The following is a 25,162-nucleotide window of genomic DNA, read 5'->3' as shown; positions in this document are numbered from 1 at the left end:
CCCGAACAGAAGAGAGCATGAGCTTGTTGACATGGCCATTGTACGGATGGCCAAGAAAACGTGGTGCATATTCTGGCAAGAGCCGCAGCGCAAAAAGCGGCACAAAAAGTGGGCAGCTGTACGTAATTGCGGACCTTCAACTTTTTGGGCCAGTTATGGAAGTAGTTGACTTATTAGCTATTTCAAATCGCGACGATGGCGATCTGTTACCTTTTTCTCTCTTTCATGAGATTTCTGCAAAGCCTCGCGGACCTTGGCAAAAGCCGTGTCTAAGTTGCGCGTGTACTCATCGGCTTCAAAAATCTTATCTTTCGTGCTTAGGAAAGATGGAACCTTCACAACACCTTCAATAATCTCAAATGGCGCCTTCCCCGTCGAAGAGTGTATCGTGTTGTTGTAGGCAAATTGCACCTAAGGTAGATACTTTTCCCATTGAGTCTTTTGATCCGAGATGTAAGACTTCAATAAATCTAAAACCACTGAATTGGCAATCTCAGATTGCCCGTCAGTCTGCGGGTGGAAAGATGACGAGAACTGCAACCACGTGCCAATGTTCTCCCAAATTGCCTTCCAAAACAAACTCGTAAATCTGGGGTCCCTGTCGGAGACAATCGTCTCGAGCATGCCATGTAATCTGAAAATTTGGGCCACAAATAGTCTCGCTAAGTGATCCGACTTGAGTGTTTCTTCACTGAAATGAAATGAGCTTGTTTGCTAAATTTGTTAATAACAGTCCTGATACCATCGTGACCACTCTTTGTTCTCGGGAGATTAAAAATGAAATCCATTGCAATACATTCCCATGGGCGGGTGGGTATGGGCAAAGGCTGTAACAATCCGTGTCTGCAAAATGTCTGCAAAATCTGTATCCGTGGCATATTGATCGACCATATCCTCGAAGCTCCTATGATGTATCGTGGAAATAGCCAAAACCAACGGCTTCCAAGACAAAGCATCTGCCACCAAATTCTTCTGTCCCTGCACATGGACAATCTGAAAGTGAAACTGTGACAAGATGTTCGTCCAATGCTTCTGCTTTTCCGATAGCTGCTTCTTTGACAAGAAGTAGCGTAAACTTCGATGGTCTGTAAAGACAGTAAAATCCGCTCCGAGTAGGTAGTGCCGCCACTGAGTAAGAGCATGGATAACCGCCAAAAGCTCTTTCTCATAAATCTGTGTTGTCAATTCCCGCCTTCAGAACAATCGGCTCTCATAAGCAATGACATGGCCTTCTTGCATTAAGACCGCACCCAGACTACGACCACAAGCATCACAATATACTTCAAATGACTTTTGCAAATCCGGCAAAGTCAAAACTGGTCCCGTAGTCAATCTCTCTTTCAATGTCTGAAAGGCAGTCACCTCTGTGGGTCCCCACGAGAAAGGGACTCCTTTCTGTGTCAAAACATGCAAAGGGGAAGCAACCTCTGCAAACTTTCCAATGAACCGCCTGTAGTACGAACACAATCCCAAGAAGCTTGTAACTTGATGGACATTCTTCAAATCGGGCCAATCACGGATAGTCTCTATCTTGACCAGATCCATTTGCACTCCTGCTGCTGCTGACACAATGTGTCCCAGAAAGTGCATATGTGGTAGGAAAAATTCACTTTTCTTCGCATTAATCACCAACTTGTGATCTCGTAATGCCTGAAAGACTTGAAGCATATGTTTTCTATGTTCTGCCTGATCCTTGGAGAAAACAATGATGTCGTCAAAGAAAGTGCCAACGAAGAGTCTGTACTCTCTAAAAATCTTGTCCATCATCCGGTTAAATGTCGTAGGAGTATTGGTTAAGCCAGAAGGCATCACCAAAAACTCAAATAACCCAAAAGTTGTCCGAAAGGCTATCTTGTAGACGTCTCCCGGTGCGATTAAGATCTGATGATATCCACTCTTCAAATCAATCCTGCTAAAACACGAGGATCCCTGTAATCTGTCGAGTATATCATCGATCCTAGGAACCGGAAATGTGTTCCTGATGGTGATTTTGTCGATGCACATTTTCCAAGATCCGTCTTTCTTCAATACCAACAACACTGGAGAGCAATACGGTGAAGTACTAGGTTGGACAAGACCCTTTTCCAAGAGGTCTTTCACTTGGTTCATAATCTCCTTGTTCTAGGCTCGGCTCACACGGTAAGGTGGCCGGTTCGGTGGTGTGCTTCCAGGTATGAGATCAATAGTATGATCTTCAAGATGAGCGGGTGGTAACTCGCCTGGCAGGCCCTCTGAGAAGCAATCGGCATGAGCGTGGAGAAAATCTTGGCGTTCTCTATCAAGTTTAGACATATTTGTCCTGTCCTCATCACTCAACTCTTCCAAAAAGATCAAGTAAACAAACAGACTAGATTTCATTAATTTAGAAATGGCCGAAGCCTTTACAATAGGGACAGACTTGCCCTTAAATTTTACATTGAGTACAATGGTTCTGCCCTTCTCTGTGGTCAATGTCGCTTTCCTCACCCGATAGTCGACCACGGCTTTGTTCTTGTGTTACTAGGGAATTCCCAAGAGGACATCACAACCTTCCAAAGACATTATGTAAAATTCCTCATGCCCCAAATACCCTGACAAATGCAACCGAAGGCTGCCAATGACAGGTGTAATGGATACGTCCCTGTCGGGCGCCGCTAGAACTGCCTCTGCAAGTGGTCCCATCCGATCGGGAGTGATCTCGAGCCGCGCCGCCAATTCTGGTGAGATGAAATTGGCCTTGGCTCCTCCATCGAAGAAGATCAGGGCTTCTTGGTCTTTCACTTTGCCCCAAGCTCGGCAAAGTTCTGTACTCTCGTCCATCGTGCTGGGATCAATACCCTCACAATGTGGAACCAAACCTGTTTTCATCTTGCCTTTTCTTCCACGGTCCTTAGTTGCTCTCGAACTCTCAGGCCTTTCGTCGTCCTTATCATTTTGTTTTTTCTGTGCCTTTTTAGGGCACTTCGCGGAGATATGTCCAGTTTCCCCGCACCCAAAACACTTCTTCTCCTTTATGTAGCGAGCCCGCTCTTGAGGAGTAAGTTTGGGTCGTGCATCCTTCTCTTTCTGTTCTGGGTTGCTCTTTCTCTTTCTACTTTCATTTTTCGAAGTCTGTTCGTGTTAGGTGCAGCGGAATGATTGTTTGCGCTTTGCTCAAGATGAGTGCTCCGAACTGTGCTCAAGGTTCCTTTTAGTTCTTATGGAAGGGAGAGCCTTCCGTTCTTAATGGAAAGTGCTATGATCACAACAAAGTGAATGGACAATGTGCGTGCAAGTGTATGAGACTGAGAGATAGAGAGAAAAGAGAGATACGACACCAGAGACGTAAAACCCTCCTCCGAAGGCCCCACTCTCGTCGGCGAGAGTGGTCTACTTTTTGATTGCACAAAGTGGTACAATGCGTATGCAATGGACTGATGCAACTTGGGACTATGCCGATGACGACGACGACGACGACTCTAGGGCTGAAATCTGTGGTCTTCTATCTGCTGAATTTCGGGGCTGTTTCGGTGGCTGAAAATGACTGTTTTGGCTGCGTTTTTATGGCTGAAAATGGGGGTTCTTCTGCATCCAATTGGGGCTGATTCTACTGCTGTCCCATAGGCTGAAAAACGATGCCTCTCTGACGCGCAATGGTTGAAAACCACTAACGCTGGTTGTCTCAGGTCCTTAGCAAAAACGCTAGCTTGATGAAGTCCAAAAACGCTGATGGGCTGAACTGGAAAACGCTAGCCAAGCTGGGATTTGATGGCGATGAGAGGGGATTTGCAGTCGCTAGGTATTGCTGGTGCGGATGACGATCCAGGCAATGCTGAAAACGCCAGATCTTGGAAGATCACTGCTGGAACCCGAAACGCTAGCCAATGGAGAAGGTAGCGCCAAGGGTTCTGCGGTTCTGCTGAGAAGTTGTCTGTTGAGCGGGGAGCTCCTGCTGCCTCTTCTGCTAGAAAGTGCTAACTTGGGTTTGCTTATATATTAACTTAGCAAAATTGCCCTATCTACTTTTGTTGGAAAGTCACTTAAAAATAATAAGTGAAAATACCAAAAATAGGGAAAATAGGCTAAATGCACTGGAAAATTCCCCTGACTGAATCTAATGGATTCTGAAGGGAATACTGATGATCATGCTATGTGCAACCAGAGGATATGCATCCACACTAAGTGACTGGGCATGCACGGTCTACGAATAGACTCACAAAAGTGCCAGATCACTTTTAATCTAGACTGACTGGATTGACTGAACGGAAATGCCCATGCATGGTGCTCATACTTTCATGTGTTCTGTTTATAATTGTGTCATGCCAAGGAAGAGAAATGGAATGTGACTTCCTTACATACATACCTTTCAGCTTTCCATGAAAAATCCCGCATACATTCGTGCTCATCCATGAGAGAAACGTGCTCAACATACAATATGTCATGCCTAGGAAAAGGGATCACATAACGATGCTGACTAAAATACAGGAAACGATCACGAATGAAACATTTGAATAATGCGTGCGTATCAATCATGCGAACACATAATACTTCCTGTGAGGGTTCTTTGGACCTAAGCTCCAGAACCAAGATCGATCCTTCGTGATTGATCGAATCTGCAACGAGGTTAGCTTTGCTAGAAAAAACATCAACTAACACATCATCCTTGTGAACAATCACATCATCTTCATGCAACTCATCATGCTTGTGAGAAATCACATCTTGATCATGCAAATCATCATGCTTGTCATTGTCATCCAAATCATCATGCAAATCATTATCATTCAAATCATCATGCTTATCATTGTCATTCAAATCATCATGCAAATCATTGTCAATCAAATCATCATCATGCTTCACACAATCATGCAAATCTTGTGTATCATGCTTTGGAGAAGAAGTGTAAGGTGCAGCGGAATGAACGTTGTATTTTCTCAAGATTAGTGGTCTTTATTGCTCAAGGTTCCTTTTAGTTCTTAGGGAAGGAGAGAGCCTTACGTCTTGTAGAGTGCTGTGATCACGAACAAAGTGAGTGGATATTGTGCGTGCAAGTGAATGAGACTGAGAGAAGGAGAGAGAAGAGATACGACACCCGAGAGTTTGTAAAACCCTCCTCCGAAGGCCCCACTCTCGTCGGCGAGAGTGGTCTACTTTGATTGCACAAAGGTGTACAATGCGAATGCAATGGACTGATGCAACTTGGACTATGCCGATAACGATGCGGTGGTGACGATGACGACTCGATGGCTGAAATCTGTAGTCTTCTATCTGCTGTTTTTCGGGAGTGTTTCCGTGGCTGAAAATGACTGTTTTGGCTGCGTTTTGATGGCTGAAAATGGGGTAGTATCTGCAATCAACTTGGGGTGAATCCGCTACTGTATCCTAGGACTGGAAACGCGGTAGATCTGAGGCAGTTTGGCTGAAAATGCACTAACGCTGGCTGATGCAGTCTCTTGCCAAAAACGCTGGCTATGGGAGGTCAAAAACGCTAATAGGCTGCTGTACAAAAACGCCAGCAAGGCTGATTTGAAAACGCGAGCAAATGGGGACTTCTGGCGATGCTGGGGATCTGCTATGGCTGGGATGCTGAGGTGATGGCGATGGCCTGCAGTGGAAGGAAAACGCCAGGCTGGGGTGTAGATGCAAAAACGCCAGGGATGGTCTGAGGGGGTATTGTTGAGAAGTTGCCTGTTGAGCGGGAAGCTCCTGTTGCCTCTTCCGCCAGAAAGTACTAACTTGGGTTTGCTTATATATTAACTTAGCAAAATTGCCCTACCTACTTTTGTTGGAAAGTCACTTAAAAATAATAAGTGAAAATAACCAAAAATACGAAAATAGGCTAAATGCACTGGAAAATTCCCCTAACTGATGCTAATGGATTCTGATGGGAATTCCGATGATCATGCTGTGTGCAACCGGAGGATATGCATCTATGCTAAGTGACTGGGCATGCACGGTCCACGAATAGACTCACAAAAGTGCCAGATCACTGCTAATCTAAACTGACCGGACTGATTGAACCCTGCTGTTAGTTTTATGTGACCCTTAATGTGACAATGAAAACAATGACCTTCTTTAGAATAAGTGCTTTGTTCTTCCGACGTGATGTATCCTCCTATAATTCCTTGTGCTACCTTTTCATATGGAGTAAGCTTATGTTTAGCAATTGTGTTAGCCTTACCCTTAGATTCATTGGAAGAATTCTTTGATGAGATATTGTTGGAAGATTGGTTAGAAGAGTTATCATTCTTACCATTCTTACCGTTCTTACCGTTCTGAGGAGTTTGCGAGGTACTTGTGAAAGTCTTGTTCTCCTTAGGCTTTCCCTTGTTGTGCTTCATCTCCTGTGCGAGAGCAATCGCTACCGCCTTGTTGAGATCGATTGGATCGAATACCTCGACATCGTACTTGATATACTCGTCCAATCCAAAGAGAAAAGCCTCTTTGCGCTCATCATCCAGCATGCGTAATTGGGTACCTAGCTGCAAAACACGATTAGAAAAAGACATAATTGGCATACCATTTTGTTTGAGAGCGCGCCAATCGTCTTTTAACCGTACGAGGTACTGAGGTGGCCTAAACCGCGCCTTGAGATTGTCTTGGAAATCAGCCCAACTAAAAGAGAGGGGCGTGAAATCGTCGGCTGCCTCTAGGTGCGCGGCTAGCTGTGCCTCTTGCCATGCATGTACCAATTGATGGCATCACCAGCAAGGTACATAGCTACCGTCAAAACTTTGTTATTTCCTGTTTTCTTAGTTGTCGCAAAATAAGCATTAAATTGATGCAACCAAGAATGAATAACTCCAGCATCCATCTTACCGTCGTACTTACTGAAAGTCAACTTTTGGGTTGGAATCCGCGTCGTGGCTTGCGCCACTTGACGAACTTCCACGATCTTTGGGTGGTTCGGTCTTTGAGGCTAGGGCTTGGGCAATCAATTCTTGAGTTGCGTAGGTCTCGTCGAGCTTCACGCTCGGTCTCCAAAGCCAATCTATGAGCAGCACGAGCGGCCTCGAATGCTACGTTTCTTGCTGCCGCTTCTTCCTTCCTTAGTTCTTTTCTTTCTTTTCTTGCGTCGCGCTGGCATTCTAAAGCAAGGCGCTTGTCTTCCTGTCTATCCATCATGGCCATCATTTGCTTCATCATTGCCTCCATAGGGTCTGGTGCACTTGGTGGCGTAGATGGCAAAGGGGGAGGGTTGACGAAATCATCTCCGTGCGGGGACGAGTCTTCGTCGCCTCTCTCATGCTCATCAACTGTATGCGAAGTATCCATTCCGCTTCGGGTGACGACCATGCACTATGATCTTGGGTCTTAAGCTCGCGAGGAACTTGGGTTCTTGAGGTCCTTGATTCGTGAGAATCGTGGGTTCTTGAGGTTCTTGAGTCTTGAGGGTCTTGGGTTCTTGGGGTTCTTGAGGTTTTCTTTCGCTTGCAAATCGCGTTGGAGAAGGATCTTCTCTTCACCCGAGTTCTACTCTTTTCTGCTGGCCCACCCCTTGGCGGCCTTGCGCTCACACCAAGGTTGCTTTTTCCCACCTCACGTCGATTGGCCAGCCCGCTAAGTGCACAGTCCGCTCTTAATGAGTGAAAAGAGACACAAGGGGAGGCTGGACAAGCTCTTCTTTCTTGGGATTCCTGTCACTCTTCAACAAAATAGATTAGGAATCGCCACGCCCAAGTAAACTTGGGTTCGTGCGATCGCAACAAGCAAAAAAAATTCTTGCGGTTCTTGTGGTTCTTTCCTTGAGTAATGCAGAACACTTCCAAAGCTTTGATACCAATGTAAGGTGCAGCGGAATGAACATTGTATTTTCTCAAGATTAGTGATCTTTATTGCCCAAGGCTCCTTTTAGTTCTTAGGGAAGGAGAGAGCCTTCCGTCTTGTAGAGTGCTGTGATCACGAACAAAGTGAGTGGATATTGTGCGTGCAAGTGAATGAGACTGAGAGAAGGAGAGAGAAGAGATACGACACCCGAGAGTTTGTAAAACCCTCCTCCGAAGGCCCCACTCTCGTCGGCGAGAGTGGTCTACTTTGATTGCACAAAGGTGTACAATGCGAATGCAATGGACTGATGCAACGTGGACTATGCCGATAACGACGACGACTCGATGGCTGAAATCTGTAGTCTTCTATCTGCTTTTTTTTGGGACTGTTTCGGTGGCTGAAAATGACTGTTTTGGTTGCATTTTGATGGCTGAAAATGGGGGAGTATCTGCAACCAACTAAGGGTGAATCCGCTACTGTATCCTAGGGCTGGAAACGCGGTAGATCTGAGGCAGTTTGGCTGAAAATGCACTAACGCTGGCTGATGTAGTCTCTTGCCAAAAACGCTGGCTGTGGGAGGTCAAAAACGCTAATAGGCTGCTGTAAAAAAACGCCAGCAAGGCTGATTTGAAAACGCTAGCAAATGGGGACTTCTGGCGATGTTGGGGATTTACTATGGCTGTGGTGATGGCGATGGCCTGCAGTGGAAGGAAAACGCCAGGCTGGGGTGTAGATGCAAAAACGCCAGGGATGGTCTGATGGGGTACTGCTGAGAAGTTGCCTGTTGAGCGGGAAGCTCCTGCTGCCTCTTCTGCCAGAAAGTGCTAACTTGGGTTTGCTTATATATTAACTTAGCAAAATTGCCCTACCTACTTTTGTTGGTAAGTCACTTAAAAATAATGAGTGAAAATAACCAAAAATAGGAAAATAGCTTAAATGCATTGGAAAATTCCCCTAATTGATGCTAATGGATTCTGATGGGAATTCCGATGATCATGCTGTGTGCAACCGGAGGATATGCATCTATGCTAAGTGACTGGGCATGCACGGTCTACGAATAGACTCACAAAAGTGCCAGATCACTGCTAATCTAAACTGACTGGACTGATTGAACCTTGTTGTTCGTTTTATGTGACCCTTAATGTGACAATGAAAACAACAACCTTCTTTAGAATAAGTGCTTTGTTCTTCCGACGTGATGTATCCTCCTACAATTCCTTGCGCTACCTTTTTATGTGGAGTAAGCTTATGTTTAGCAATTGTGTTAGCCTTACCCTTAGATTCATTGGAAGAATTCTTTGATGAGATATTGTTGGTAGATTGGTTAGAAGAGTTATCATTCTTACCATTCTTACCGTTCTTACCGTTCTGAGGAGTCTGCGAGGTACTTGTGGAAGTCTTGTTCTCCTTAGGCTTTCCCTTGTTGTGCTTCATCTCCTGTGCGAGAGCAATCGCTACCACCTTGTTGAGATCGATTGGATCGAGTAGCTCGACATCGTACTTGATGTACTCGTCCAATCCAAAGAGAAAATCCTCTTTGAGCTCTTCATCCGACATGCATAGTTGGGTACCTAGTTGCAAAACACGATTAGAAAAAGACATAACCGGCATACCATTTTGCTTGAGAGCGCGCCAATCGTCTTTCAATCGTGCGAGGTACTGAGGTGGCATAAACCGCGCTTTGAGCTTGTCTTGGAAATCAGCCCAACTAAAAGAGAGGGGCGTGAAATTGTCGGCTGCCTCTAGGTGCGTGGCTAGCTGTGTCTCTTGCCATGCATGGTACCAATCGATGGCATCACTAGCAAGGTACATAGCTGCCTTCAAAACTTTGCTATTTCCTGTTTTCTTAGTTGTCGCAAAATAAGCATTAAATTGATGCAACCAAGAATGAATAACTGTAGCATCCATCTTACCGTCATACTTACTGAAAGTCAACTTTTTTGTAACTGGATGGTTGGAATCCGCGTCGTGGCTTGCGCCACTTGACGAACTTCCAAGATCTTTGGGTGGTTCGGTTTTCGAGGCTAGGACTTGGGCAATCAATTCTTAAGTGCGTAGCTCTCGTGGAGCTTCACGCTCGGTCTCCAAAGCGAATCTACGAGCTTCACGCTCGGTCTCCAAAGCCAATCTATGAGCAGCACGATCGGCCTCCAACTGTCGCAAAATGTGCGGCGATTTGCGGGTGCCCGTATAGTTGCCACGTGGGAAGTTTTCCGCAAATTTTGGAGCTGCCGTACAGCCAGTCACGTCAGCTTTTCAGATGATTTTCCGGGGTTGCCCATGACCAAGGGAGAGTGTGTGTGAATGTCTGTCTGCAACCCTATCATGCCACGTCACCTGTTTGTGAGAGAGTTACAGAGCAGCAGCCGAGCACGGTTGAGAAGGAAAGACGAAAGCGGGACTGGTACTAGATTTTTCTTTTGGGGACCGCCGACCTTGATCAGATGAACGAAAATATTGAAGTTTGCACAGCATGGGGCAAAGTGCGAGATCGGGAAACCTTTATCTTCTTTGATGGAGAAGCCAAGGCCAACTTCAACCGAATTGGCGGCTCGATTTGGAATTACGCCCCAGTAAATGAGGCCACCAGCCGAGGTTGTTCTAGCAGATTCCGGATGGGATGTTGCCATTACACCTGTCATTGGCAAACCACGTTGCATTGTCAGGGGTATTTAGGACACGAGGACTGTTACATCATGCCTTTGGAAGGGTGTGACGTCCTCCGAGGTATCTCTTGGTTTCCCAAGAACAGTGCCGTGGTCGATTATAGGGCAAGGGAAGGCATCTTGAAGAATGAGAAGGGGAGGCCATGGGCTCATTCTCTGGCATGCTTCCCGGAGAAGGTGCAGAGTCTCGAGTACCGGTTTGTATTGTGTTGATGCAATATAAAGAAATACCGAAAGGGGCGCCAAGGTTTGGGACCAATACTCTTTGGGGTGGAATTCCGCCACTCCGTGTCGCATGTCGTCTCTCTCTCTCTCTCTCTCTCTCTCTCTCTCTCTCTCTCTCTCTCTCTCTCTCTCTCTCTCTCTCTCAATTCAGTTGTTATTGAAGTGCTAAAAGTATGTTCAGTTTGTTCTTTTCTATTGGCACGTGGTGCCCGTGTTGTGACGCGCGCCGCCCGCCCTCTCCCCACACGCGCCAGCCTCCCTCGTCCACCTCTCCCGCTGTTGCTGCTGCCTCAGCCCACCATTGCTTCGCCCGCCTCCCCTCAGCGCGTAGCCCCCTTAACTTGCCTTCTGCAGCCCTCCTTCGCCGCCCATCCCCCCTTTGTGCACCTTTAGCGCCCCCCCCCCCCCCCCAAAGGCCTCGCTCTGTTTGGCCCTGCATGGTGTTCTCTCTAGGACTCTACTCACGGGGTTTCGCAGGGATTTGTCTCCACGCGCCCCCTTTCCATCACAACAGTAGACACAGATGGAGACTCATGCTCTGCCCTAGAGGGACTCGTCTCAGAAGCCCCCTCACCCGACCCTGCAGAGCCCACCATCCGACTTGCTCTCTTGTCGACAGAGCAAGCGAGCCTTGCCGCAGAGGTGGAGCGCCTTCAAGCAACCTCTGTCATCTGCAAGATCATCGGCACCTGACCTAGTAAAGGGGAGGTGCGTGATCTCCTCCAGGCTCGCCTTTTAACAGAGGTGGGCAAGATTCTCGATGTTCAGTTTCTCGGGCGTGGCTACTACCAAATAAAGTTTGAGTCTCCCGAGATGACATCCAAGGTCATTGTGATGAGCCCCCTGGCCATCCGAGCAGTTCGAGCACACTTTCCACATTGGCGCCACTGTTTCGACCCAGCTGCCGACGTCCTTGTCGGGGAGGCAGACTTGCACATCTCAGTTTGCCTCCCCGGCATGTGGAGGGAGTACCTTCCGCTCCTTTCCAGGATAGGCTCAACGATTAGGACTGTCCTGGAGACACCTCGCACGGCAGTCTCTGTAGCTGCCAAGGCGTATCCCAAAGCACAAAAAAGCGATTTGTATTGGCATCAAGCTTGGGAGGACAAATTACTTTCCCCAAATGAGAGGCGAGCATAGGAAGAAAGTGGCGTCAAGTGCGTGGGAAATCGAGGATTTCCACCCATACTGGGCACTTATGACGGATTAGGCTGTGATAGTCCTTGGTAAGGGCCCATGGCAATACATGTGTCATCTGAGTACCAAAGAACAAAGGAGATAACTCAAGCAACATATTACGGGCATCACATATTACGAGCATTAGTGTTTGCTAACAAAACTTCATAGAATCCTCTGGCATCAAAGTTAACACCTCGAACCGCCTAACGTTTAAGAAGTAAGTCTACCCACTGACCCACATCTTGTGCAGTAGGCATCTTGCTTGAGAAGGACATAATAACTGCATATAAAGCATATTGTGACAGTGGGTCCATCAAAGCTTGAACAAGAATGAGCACTTCGGTAGCGGGTTCTTGCCCCTCCCAAACGTTCTGAGCACCTTCAAAATCTTCTAACAAACAAGCTCGGATTTCACCCATTTCCGAAGACTCAGGTGCCAACTGTTTTTTGCGTTTGTATGACATGTGTAACACAGACAGTGTCTGATAATCTCTCCAGCTTAGGTGTAGTTCATTTTTAGTAAACAGGCTTGTGTAGAGAAGAGTTTTTTGGGTACAGTACTGTGGGCAGTGTACAGAATTTTGTTTTTTTGGCTTTCAGTAGTCAGCAGTACATAAACACTAAGTTCTCAGTGTATGTCAGATTCCAGTGTGCCCTTTATCAGCAGAGCTGATCCGGACTTCTCCTAAGACATGGCCACTCTTTCTTCATCTTCCTATTCTAAGTACTATTTCACACACACACACACACACAATGCAGGCAGCTCCCACCATGCCCGGGGTTAAGTTTTACAGTGAGATTAAAGTTCCAGCAGTTTGTTTTCTTCAAGAAGAATCTCTGGTAGAATGTGATAAAGTTTTTTGGGTTCAAGATGCTTTGCTTAAAGAACCTCTCTATCGGCTTTTTCCAGGAAGCTTGTAAGGCCTGTCAGACCGTTAATGCACCGCTTCTTTACAGAGCTGCCTTCAAAGCCCCTTTTTCAACATTGAAGTATGCGATGACTCTTGATGGTAGAGGAAAAATTCATTCAATCGAGTAGTCAGCAAGGTTATTTATTTGGATATTCTCTTGGTTGATTTTTTTAATGAATTTTTGTACAGGCAAGATTGCAACTAGCTCTGGGCATGCAGCTTGGATTAGTAGTTCGCTGTCACGGCAACAAGTCTTTTCTACTCGTGCGAGGTCTGATGCTGTTATAGTTGGAGGAAATACAGTGCGTCGTGATAGTAAGTGCTTTGTGCGTTCCTTTTTGAACAGAACATGCTTTATGTCTTGCTTCATCTCTATAAACACTTGCTTGGTTTTTAATCTTCCCGTGCTTGGATAATGGTACCTTGTGAGGTTTATAATTTTGATGATCACGTAGTTAATTGGACCAGTTAGTATCTTGATGGGAAGGAGGAATATATAAACATCATTGTATAAATTCGAGTACAAAACATTTATAGAAATAGCTAGGTAATCGATGAACCGCTGCTTTATTAACAAAAAAATTAGCTAATCAGCAGGAACTGTGGCAAGTTGAATGTGCCTGGCCAGCATACAGCAATCTGCTGGAATCTTGGGGGCGCTCTAGAGGGCTTATAGTATACTTGTGCAAGTTGTTTTTGAGAGTAGAACAGTCAGTGCGGGTCTATTTCTTAAGATAGCCAGCATTCGACATATTTCCCAAATTGTCAACAGTCTTCCTTATGGAAGCAATCGTTGGGTGGAGAGTTAGACTACACAATGCTTGTATTGGTGTCATTATTTTTTCAGTCCTCTTTATTGTTTGTGTGGAAGGTTGTTGGATCCTTGACATATTAGTCTGATAAGTTTCATGCATTTATTAGACTCAATGTATGCATGGTTGATTTGAGTCCATTTTTGTAGATCCAAGATTGACAACTAGGAAGGATGGGGGCCACTTACCAGTCCGAATAGTAATGTCATGTGGCCTGAATTTACCAGATGAAGCTAACTTATGGGATGTGTCCGATACACCTACCATACTAATGACACAAAAAGGGGCTCGCGAGGATTTTCAAGAGAGATTACAAAGGAAGGGAGTAGAGATTGTGGAATTTGATTTCTTGTCTCCAAAAACAGTGGCTGATTATTGCTATAAGAGGGGATTTCTGAGCATTCTGTGGGAATGTGGGGGCACTCTTGCTGCTCCTGCAATTTCATCTGGAGTCATTCACAAAGTAAGTTTTAAATATGAACATCTTGCTTGAATATGTTTTAGCAAAACTTGAACCTTGCAGCTATGAAAAGACATCTTTCTGTGTACAATGAAGCTTGAGCTGTATGGTTTTGCAGTTATATACTGTGTGTTCGTAGCTTGCACTTCCTTGAGCATGACCCTGGTTTTATTTATTTTGGCATGTTTATGTCTATCATATGATGATAGAGCCATTTGCTCATTGTTGTATGTCTTAATACAACAGGTGATGGCTTTTGTGGCTCCCAAAATTATAGGGGGTGCAAGGGCACCTTCACCTGTTGGAGATATGGGAATGATAGAGATGACTCAGGCTTTAAACCTTGAGGATATTTTATTTGAGCAGGTAGGAATGCTGATATTTAATGAATTGTGAGTTGATCATGTACGGCGGATCCTGGAATTAGAAGAAGCTTGAGCTTGTTTCATCTATGGTGTTTGCTAGGTTGGTCCAGACATGCTTATTTCGGGGTACCTTCAACCAATACCTGATTTAAGTTACAGAAGTTCAGAATGGATAGAAACTGTAAATATCATTTCAGAAAAATCATCTTCAGATTTGCGATCCGTCTTGTCTTTTAACCAGGCTTGGGATGCTTATGGTGCCTTCTCAAACTTCTCGCCTCATTCAATAAATGTTGCCAGCTCCAACGGAAAGCTAGTGCGCTGGAAGACTGTAGAACATTATTACCAGGTAAGGTGGTGGTGATTTTTATCTTTATTCGGATAATGTACATAAATCTATTATTTACAGGGGGTGTGAAGAATGGGAAGCTTTTGATAGATAATGGAAAATGTCAATCGCCTGTTGCTGTCCTGAGAGCTGGAAAACTGTGATATTCAGAACAAGCTCCATGATTGCACAGAAGTGAGCAGATGGCTACGTCTCTGCAAAAAGCCTATGTAAACTTTCGACCGGTAGCATTACAGTTTCCTTTGGATAGCCTTTCTGGTCTTCTAGTTATAGATCTTGTGTGTAACTAATTTATTAGTTTCTCTAGTTTTTGAAGTAGAAATGTACCACAAGCCTAGCAGGGTAGAGTACAAGTGCTCTACCCTATACCTGTCCCAAACCTCTAGGGTTGCAGCTCAATTTTATTGACCGGACAATGGAGATCTTAACTTGTGTTCTGTGAGAGTCATATGTTAAGTGTGCCGGTGGGATATTTCCCCCCCCCCCCAAGAAAAAGATCCTTAAATTAGTTAATAAAACTGTCCATAGGGCTACAAAGCACCTCTACTAGAGAGGGCTACATCAAAAGCATGGGGAGACTCTCCCAGTAGTAAACAAAATATGTACAATGAGGCTAAAATGGGAGGAACAAGCCACACAGGTGGCCGGTAGTGCCATCTGGGTGCACCCTGGACCATGGTGAAGAAAGGCCCTGGGCGTTAAGAGTCGCAGGAAAGCCTCTCTGCGCTCCCGCATGCAGTCCGAGCTGCTCTGAAGTCTCTCAAACTGACCCCTGAGAGTATGAATCAGCTCCAACCAAAAGTCACGAACAGTCTCCACTGGTGGGACAGGGCGAGCCTCGAAGATACGAAAGCAACGGGCTTGCCAAATGAGCCAGAGTGTCAGGCCACATACAAGCTCCCAACACACCTCTCTCACTGCACCACTCTTGGGGGGTAAGCTCTGTGGCAGGCTGAAGTGTAGGTTGACCCTCCTCGATCACTATCATCCTGCTGTAGAGGCTAGCTCAAAATGGAGCGTAGGGCCCGTGAGGGTGGCCCAGGTTGCAGCCCTAAGTGTACTTTCGCGTTGTGGAAAGAGCTGGCATTAGTCGAAGCACCCGAAGCCAAACATGCTGTGTCATGGATGATGGGGCAGTCCCACAGACAGTGATGCTGACTCTTTAAAGGATGATCACAAGCTGCACAAGTTGCCGACAAGCCGCTATGTACTAGCCAGCTCCCCACTACTGTAGCTTTGTGTGCAACTAGCCACTGGAACAAAGTGACTCGCCTCGGCTGTCTGGAGTCCCACAACCGCTCCCAAAAACCTGACAAGAACTCAGGTGTGAGACCCTCCTCCTGCCAATGGAGTGCTGGAGCAGGACGAGCCTCTCTTCGTGCTGCCAGTATGTGTCGCCCCAGTCGAACAGTGTACTGAAAGAAGGGGATCCCAAGGTGATCGGCTGAAGAGAAGGGGTCTCTCCAAAACCAGTCTCTAGGGTCCCACTGCACTCGTGCTAGAGGGCAGCTCTCCCAAGCCCAAAGCCGCCGGTGGCCTGTCTCAAGATCTGCTGGGTTAGGATCTATGACATAAGTCCTCCCACAGATGCCCACTACTCGTATCTTGTGAAAAAAACACTCTGCAATCTGTGGAGCCTCTATTGAGACTCTGTGTAGGCGACCCTCTCCCTAGATCTCAAAGAACATGGGGGGTACGAACTCTGAGCAAGCACGAAGCGCGCGCGTGGGTAGTTTTATACGGAGTTGTAGCAGGGTGGTCGGACTGCCACAATTCCGTATAAAACTACAAATTTCTCAGGTGAAGAGGAGTGTACGGAATTGGCTGTAAATAACTGGCTGCACCAGTGGACCACATACTTTGATCTCCATGGGGGAGCATGATGAACGGAGGATTCAGACGATTCCTCTCTATCTGCGCAGCAAGGCGCTTACCTGGTGGCATGACATGATAGAGAGGCCTACGACGTGGGTTGACTTTTGTGTGAAATTCAAGAGGGATTTCGCCAAAATGGACCCTTTGAAAGCGTATGCCAAACTGCAGAGTCTTTCGATGAAAACTCTGTCTTTTGATAAATATACGACAGCTTTCAAAGAGGCGCTCACTTCTGCAAGGTGGATTCAACACACGCCGTGCACATGTACTTGCTGGGGTCACATGAAGATTACCGTTGGGCCTTAATCAAGGACAAAGCCCCGACTGATGTCGAGGATGCAGTGGCCAAGGTTAGGACGTTCCATTTGATAAATGGAGCGAATTATGAGAAGAAAAGAACTGCAAACCATCAATCCGGTGAGGGTGCTTCGAGGAAGCGACCCCGATTCCAGCATAAGTCCAAATCACCGCCGAGATCTTCTCAGGAAAAGAAGAAAGCCAGAAATGCTTCAGTTGCTGATGCAGTGAAGAAGGGGGCTTGCTTCGGATGTGGCCAGACGGGCCTCCAAATCAAGGATTGCCCTAAGAAGAAAAAGACGCAGAAACCGCAAGGCCGTCCTTCGGTTCAAATTCACGAGATCTCAGGTAACTCTGACGTTGTTCAAGTTGAAATCCATCATTTAGCGCACAGTTCATGCACAAATTGTACTTTTAGCACCAAAGTGTTTGGTAAGCACGATCTTCTCCGTTTCCCCGGGAAGATCAATGGTCACGACGTGACCGTACTCCTTGATACTGGAAGCTCACACAATTTTGTGGATGCAAAATTGGTGCAGAAACTGAACCTGCGGACGCAGGACAGTGAACATGAGTATCGCATGAAGGTGGCTCGTGGCGTGGATACAGATGTATGGAATCGGATGGTTCCAGACTTGTCGCTCGAGCTGGCTGATTACAAAGAGAACCTGGATTTCCACATCATGCGCCTGGACAAAGCAGATGTTATTTTAGGAATTCCATGGTTTTATGATAAACAAGACTCATTGTATATAGACTATGTACATCACTCTCTTGTTTTTGTTAAGCAGAACATGCCTCATGTATCTGTGTCGCTTTGTAATCAGAAGTCTGTAAATAATGGTTTTGCAATACCAGTTGTTACTGCTTTGGAAATGTATAAAGAAATAAAGTCTTCTGATGTTGACTTTTATCAATGTGTACCGTATGCTTGGTTTGATTCATTAGTGCTTGGTACTTCTGTCACTGAATTTCGTAAAAAGGGCTGGTAGTCAGCCCTTCTCAAAGCAACCCTATCGGTTTAGTAAAACCGAGGAGAACGAGATTCAGTGGCAGCTGCGAGATTATCTCGACAGGGGTTTTGTTCGGCCTAGCAAATCCCCGTGGGGAGCTCCAGTGCTACTTTCTCGAAAGAAGGTGCGCTTTTGCGTGGATTACAAGGGGTTGAATAAGCTCAGTGTTAAGAATAAGTATCCGCTCCCGCGCATGGACGATTTGATAGATCGGCTCCATGGAGCGTTGTATTTTACGAAGATAGACCTGCGATCGGGCTATCACTAGATATGGATCAAACTGGAAGATATTCCTAAGACAGGCTTCCATATGCGTTATGGGGACTTCGAGTTTTTGGTCTTGCCTTTTGGTTTGACCAATGCTCCAGCTACGTTCCAGCAGATGATGAATGATCTGCTGAGACCATTTTTAGGCAACTTCGTTGTTGTATTTCTCGATGATATCTTGATCTACAGCCGAAGTTTGTCTAAGCACCTAGTGCATATACGTACTGTTCTCGAAGTACTTAGAACTGAGAAGCTTTACGCTAAGGCTTCTAAGTGTGAATTCTTTAAGAAAGAGCTTCTGTACTTGGGTCACATCATTGCTCGCGATGGAATTCGTGTCGACCCTGAAAAGTTGGATAAAGTGCGAAATTGGCCCATTCTGAAGAATGTGCGCCAAGTAAAGTCTTTTTTAGGCTTTACTGGATTCTTTCGCAAGTTTATCAAGGATTGCTCTAAAGTTGCTGCTCCGCTTACGCAACTTTTAAAAGGAGGGGTGAAAGGGCCGAAGACTTCGGGTCCTCGTCGTAAAGGTAATCCCCATGTGTCTGGAATGAGCGTCTCGACGAGAGCTTTCGGACACCAAAGCACTTGGTGACTACTGCGCCAATATTGCACATTGTGGATCCTAGCAAACCGTTTGTGGTTGAAACGGATGCTAGTGATTATGCTATTGGTGTGGCATTATACCAGGATGGACGTCCTGTCGCATTTGAAAGTAAGAAGCTTTCTGACGTTGAGATGCGTTATCCAACGTACGAGAAGGAGCTTTACGCCGTAGTCCACGCCCTGAGGAAATGGCGGCACTACTTGTATGGCTCTACGTTTGTTGCATGGACAGATCATCATTCCTTGCGCTATATCTATGATCAGGGTGATCTCAGAGGCCGGAAGGCTAGATGGGTTGAGCTTATGCAAGAGTTTGACTTTGAGATCCGTTATAGAAAAGGATCCAGCAATCGAGTTGCCGATGTGCTCAGTAGGATTCTTGAGGTCAATGCCTTGTCTATGGCTGAAATCTCGACGGATTGCTATCTCTCTCTTTGAGGGCTATGTCATTCCGATGGTCATTTTGGCAAGATATGGAACGAGGTCGAAGCGGGGCATGACTCGCATACAGGCTTGGGTGGTCCGGAGACCCAAGTGAGTTGTGCTGGAGAGACGAGACAGCGACAATATTCCATTAGAGGTGGACTACTGTTTAGAAATGGTAAAGTCTGTGTGCCGGAAATCGATGAGATTTGACAAAAGATTTTGTGCGAATGCCACGATGTTCCTAGCGCTGGGCACCCAGGCGTCCAGAGAACTTTTGCTTTGGTCAAGCGATATTTCTATTGGCCAAGAATGCGCTCTTACATAGAGAGCTATGTGAAGAAATGCGCTCAGTGTCAGGTCAATAAGGCAGAGCGCCTTAGGAAAGCTGGTCTGCTACACCCATTGGAAATCCCAGATTCCAAGTGGCAGAGTATCTCCATGGATTTCATCATTGGTTTGCCAAATACTAGTCGGGGCAATGACGCTATTTGGGTTGTGGTCGATAGACTCACAAAAATGGCGAAGTTTATACCAACGAAGTCGACAGTAAAAAGCCATGAGTTGGCGGTTTTATTTATCGATCAGCTTTATAAGCTATATCGTCTCCCAAAGGACATCGTCAGTGATCGCGATACTAAGTTCACTGGCCGATTTTGGCGAGATGTGTTCGCTCATCTTCAGACGAAGTTGAGTATGTCGTCTTCTGACCATCCTGAGTCCGACGGACAAACTGAGAGGATGAATCAGACGTTAGAGGACATGTTGAGAGCCTATGTCTCTCATAGGCAGTCTGACTAGGAAAGGTATCTTCCACAGTTAGAGTTTGCCTATAATAGTAGCAAGCATTCTGCTACTGGATTTAGCCCGTTCATGCTGATGTATGGATTTGAGCCTAAATCCCCAATTGCTATTGGCTTAGAGAAAGTCAAGGAACGCCAAGCTCGTGATTTCCTGTATGACATGCAAGAAATGCTCGAATTGGCTAAGGATAGTATAAGAACGGCTCGTGATCGAGTCACTACTTATGCTAATCAAAAGAGATCTCCAAGGACTCTAGATGTGGGACAATGGGTCTATCTGAAGGTACCCAAGGATTCCAAGACTATGCGAACAGGAAAGCATTATAAGCTCTCAACTCGATATTGTGGTCCGTTCTTGATCACAAAGAAAATTGGCCAAGTTGCCTACAAGCTGGCTCTTCCTTCGGATGTTAGTGTACGTCCAGTGTTTCATGTCAGTCGCCTTAAAGAGAAATTGGGCAAACCCGATGTTGTCGTACCTATCGAGGAAAATGTATGGCAAGATATGCAAACTGAGTATATTCCTCGAGAACCAAAAGCTGTTTTAGATCATCGTACCCGTCATTCTCGCTAAAAGGCTTATGACGAGTACTTAATTAAATGGAAGGGTCAATCTGAAAGGTTTGCTACTTGGGAACCTGTTAGAGCTTTGAAGGCTTAGTATCCCCACTTCATTTATGAGGACATCAATGGTTCTTAAGGGGGGAGGTATGTTATGTCCCGCTCACAAGAGAGGGGATGTAGCCCAGATGCCGTCGGGATGGGCGTCCAGTGTCTGGGCGGACGTAGTGTGAACCCAAGGCCTCATTTGCAGTTATCGACCCCACTGGCAGAGTGCCAGTGGTTAGCCCGCGAGGCTAGGAGTGCGCGAGGTCACCTCGAGGAGGTGAGGCCAGGTGGTATGGCACGCTCGGTCTTACAGGTGCACGCCTACGTCCTCGGACGCTGGCCCCAGCACAGGGGAGCTGCCGGATGGTGGCTATGGTTGGGTGGTTCGTCCGACGCGTATATGTAGGCGGTCTGTGTAGCCGGGAGATCCTATCTCCTCGTTCGTTTCAGGATCCCAAGAAACATGAGGCCTACTACCAACGAGGTGGCCTCTCTGAGTGCAAATCATGGGGTTCCAAACAAGGGGTTGTCTCAAGCGCACCTCCGTGCAAGTGGTGTTGCTAAATTGGCTTTATCTGACAGAAAAATAATTCTAAATGAATTATTGGATTCATAAGTGAGAGGGTTTTCTCGCTTGGAACACCAAGAAAAATAATTCTAAATGAATTATTGGAATTTTAAGTGTGAGGGTTTTTCTCACTCGAGACATCCGAGTACATATATTTCGAGTGCATCATTCAGAGTGATGACGGGAGCACTGTGAAAGGGGAATATCTGCAAGGCCACCAGGAACGGGTACTTCCGATGCGTCACATCGGATGGGTGACAAGGAGCATCAGGAAGAAGTATTCGACTATCCAGGAACTGACATCTCTGATGCGTCATAGGATGGGTGACATAAAGTATTGCGAAGGAGATTGTACCGTAAGTTCGGTAGGAAAGGACTAGGTGATGGGTATTCTTGATGCGTCACAAGGTGGGTGTTGGATGCATCGGAAAGGGAATATCTGTAGTGAGGAGGAAATTCCGAACTGTCAGAATTGTGCACAAGGAAGAGCAAGCACTTGAATGAAGATGGGTTCAGAGGAAACTTTGAGGAAATACAATTGCTTTCTGAGAAAGCAGGTTGCTTTTTGTGAAAGGAGATGCTTTCCCGTGAGGAAGTCTATGTCTGTATTGCAACTGTGCATGTGATTGCATCGAGGGATGCCTGGGAAGTGCTGTGTAAGCATTGTTTTCAACTTATAAGGCTTTATTAAGTTTTTGGGCAGGTTCAGACCATTTTTAAAAAGTGACCAGCTGCCCACTTAATAAGTGGGCAGCCTCTGACTAATAAAGCAGCAGATCAGACAACGCTTTTTCTCTCCCTCTCTTTCTGGTAGAGCAAAAGCGATCTCTCCCTCCCTCTATCTGAGGCGCCCCCACTTTGCCTATTTTTACTGGGAAAAGCAAGGAGATCCCTCTATTCTGGCCGGCTCCAGACATCTGTAAAAGAAAAATTCAACACCCTCTCTCTACACAGATGTGCCAGCGCAAAAGAGCAAGGATTCTGCCGTGGGGAGGATGCAAGAAAAGCCAGCGCTAGAGAAAAGAACAGGCTGCCGCAGATTTCAGCGGGAAAGGTGATGCCCATGGCTACCCCGAGTGTACCACATGATGCTAAGACCAAGTGCACAAATTCCATTGCGAAGAAGTGCCTACAGAGCGAGTTTCCATTGCGACAAGTTGCTGTTGTTCTCTGTTTTTCAGCCCGTAAACGTCATGGGGCTGATTTACGAGAAGGAACTCGAGATCATACCTCTTCTGTGTGTGGGATTGGAAGAGAGGATCCTCTGTGTAGAGATCTCTTCCGGGAAGATTTTTTTCGAGAACCGAGTTGCATTTCGAGCCTAAGGACTTTGAAGGTAACAATTTCCATGTTATGATCTATGAGTGTTTGTTTGCAGTTGAACTTCTTCTTCGTGAGGGAGTAGGAGCAGAGGAAGGCATGAGCCTTTGCAGGAGAAAGCGCTCTGAGGAACTAGAGCCAGATTAGCCCAAGGGTTTTGTACCCAAGTTTGGGAAGTAGATCCACGGATCGGAGAGAGGTAGTCTCTCGAGTTATGATCCGGAAGTGGGGATTCCCAAGTAAGACTCCATGTCCGGGAAAACAGAGTTGTTCTGCAAGAAGAGGACTCTGGGAACAGAGTCGGAAAAGAGTTGTAGGGATGCCATGCCCTGAGTTTGGAAGGTGAGGTCCAGAGGTGAGAACCTTGGTACTCGAGGGTTTGGAATAAGGAACGGAAGCTCCTTGGAATAGGGTTTTGCCCTAGGAATAGGAAGCCGAGGCTTCGAGGAACCATCGAGTCTTATTCTAGAACGAACGTGGTAATACGTGCAGTTCAAGTGCTTGTATAGACTTCTCCTCAGTAATAAAGATACTATTACGGCGGGGGGGGGGGGGGAGGGACCAACCCATCTTCTCGTCCCGAGTACTGTGTCGATCTTCTCTCTCTCTCTCTCTCTCTCTCTCTCTCTCTCTATATATATATATATATATATATATATATATATATATATATATATATATATATATATATATATATATATATATATATATATATCTTTGGCTTCAGTATTAAGTGATAAATTCTATTTATCCAAGTATATTTATATTGTTATGCGCTCCCGTTTGTGACAAGTGGGCTGGTGCTGCTCCAGACCACTCCTCAGTTGCTCCCAAGACCAAAGGACACCAATCCTCCAACCTCTTGCTTTGACCAACTCTGCGCATCTCTGTGAAGATCCACCTGATGGAAGGGCTCCAAGGGCCTCCTGCATGAGGGACTCGAGCTCGAAGTCGGTGAAGCAACAACTCCTTCCAGGGATCCTCCTCTGGAAACAGTTCTCTGACAACAAACTTCCCAAGAAGGGCTCTACTCTGCTGTGCTGGGTCGGTTGACATGGACACCTTCGTGCATAAAAAGCACGTTCCATCTGTTGTGACTCGGTCTCCTCTTGTGAAATCATAGCTCACTATGACAATTTATAATAGCCGAAAAACGGCTATCAGCAGTATACAATAATTGAAGAGTTATCTCATGTATGCAAGTGTGGATATGTATGCAATTGTGGATCAGTTTTTGAGTTTGTTTAGCGTCTGACGTTCTTCTGGCTTTGCATTGGAACAACTTCAGTTTCTCGACAGGGTGCACATTAGTTAGTATCAGATTTGCAATTATCATGGCAGGTAGCAACAAACCCTCTAGAAAAGCAGTCAAGAAGTCACCCCTCAGCAGCTGAGTTCTGCGGAAGAGGAGGACTTGGAAACTAGCGGCCAAGATCTGGATGACTTCACTTCCAGTGATGCCAGCGATGAAAGTTACAAAGCATCCCCAACTTTGGATTCGGACTCAGAAGCTGTTTCCGAATTGGATGCATCAAAAGAAACAAACCTGAAAACAACAAGTAAAAAGAAACGTAATCAAGAAATGATCCATCAGGAGATTAGTAGGCCGGCTACATCTAAAAGTCGCACACCATTCTCCTTGCTTTCTCTGTCTTCCACCCCTCTCTGTACTGGGCGAGTCTCAACTCCCGAATTTCATGACAAATCGGCGGCTTCTCCCTCGGAGATTCCTCTACCTTCTTCCCCAATATTCACCCATACAGAGCTGGCTCCACCTGCAACTACCGTCTCAGCTCCTACTCCACCAGTAGTACCTACTCCTAGTGAGCCACCTATGCCACTTGGAAGTCCTCCAGTATCATCTTCAGGGGTGGCCGACTCTACTTCTCTGTTACACCTTTCGGAGAAACTATTACAAGACTCCAGAAATACTATCGCCACCATAGAGCTTGGAGCGGCACAGCTAGCTACCGCGCACCATCGCCACTCTGCCATATATGCAGCTATGGAGGGATCTCTGAAGGTGGCCGAAAGTGCCATCTCAGATCGGGATGCTACGATTTTCGCGCTACAACAAGCTTTGAAAGTAAAGTCTAACATCACTGAAGACCTTATAGCACAAGTACAAATGTTTCGGGAGATGCTTCTACATGGAGATAGGTCTGCTCAGGCTCAAGCTCAGGCTCAGGCTCAGGCTCAGGTTGGCGTGGGGTTTGGATGGACTGGATCCGGGCCACCATCGCAGACTGCAGGTCCTTCTCAGCACTTTATGGGACTCTACACACAGCCTTAGCCTCCACTTCAGTACTACATTCCACAACACCCTCAGGGGTTTCAGTCATCGCCATCGTCCCACATGCATAGCGTTCCTTGCTGCGACGGTGTTGCTGGTGTACTGAAAACAAAAAAATTGATTTCCACTTTCTTAGTCATGTTTATTATATTATTTTCATTTACTTGCATACATTTTCCTCTTTCACCTAAAATAATACAAAGAGGGACCATATCATATGATTCCAATATCTTTTCAAATCCATAATTCCTCCATATTTATTTATTTATTTATTTATTTATTTATTTATTTTTTACTCAATATTCTAACACCAAGTGCTCATTGAGCTAAATTCCATGAATAGTCCATACACTAGTCCCACCATGTATATATTGCTTTATTCACCAATAATCCTCCTCC

At 46.0% G+C, this 25,162-nt stretch overlaps 1 protein-coding gene across 3 annotated transcripts in view; it reads left to right on the top strand.

The window, feature by feature from the left end:
• The window catches only part of LOC147446462 (riboflavin biosynthesis protein PYRR, chloroplastic-like), a 105,358-nt gene that overhangs the window by 70,771 nt on the left and 9,425 nt on the right, over positions 1-25,162 (top strand). For 2 of the 3 annotated variants that reach the window (XM_086525670.1, XM_086525668.1), the window contains 5 exons: positions 12,703-12,802; positions 12,893-13,018; positions 13,665-13,978; positions 14,222-14,341; positions 14,441-14,689. In XM_086525670.1, coding sequence (XP_086381796.1) covers positions 12,703-12,802; positions 12,893-13,018; positions 13,665-13,978; positions 14,222-14,341; positions 14,441-14,689 — 909 coding nt within the window. The remainder of the gene's footprint in view (positions 1-12,702; positions 12,803-12,892; positions 13,019-13,664; positions 13,979-14,221; positions 14,342-14,440; positions 14,690-25,162) is intronic. The other variant, XM_086525669.1, reaches the window with a different exon arrangement.

This window comes from Adiantum capillus-veneris, chromosome 12 (genome assembly GCF_014529385.1).
Source record: "Adiantum capillus-veneris isolate H3 chromosome 12, ASM1452938v2, whole genome shotgun sequence".
NCBI lineage: Eukaryota > Viridiplantae > Streptophyta > Polypodiopsida > Polypodiales > Pteridaceae > Adiantum > Adiantum capillus-veneris.
The sequence above is the reverse complement of the archived record's forward strand: the minus strand, read 5'-3'. Positions and strand labels throughout refer to the sequence as shown.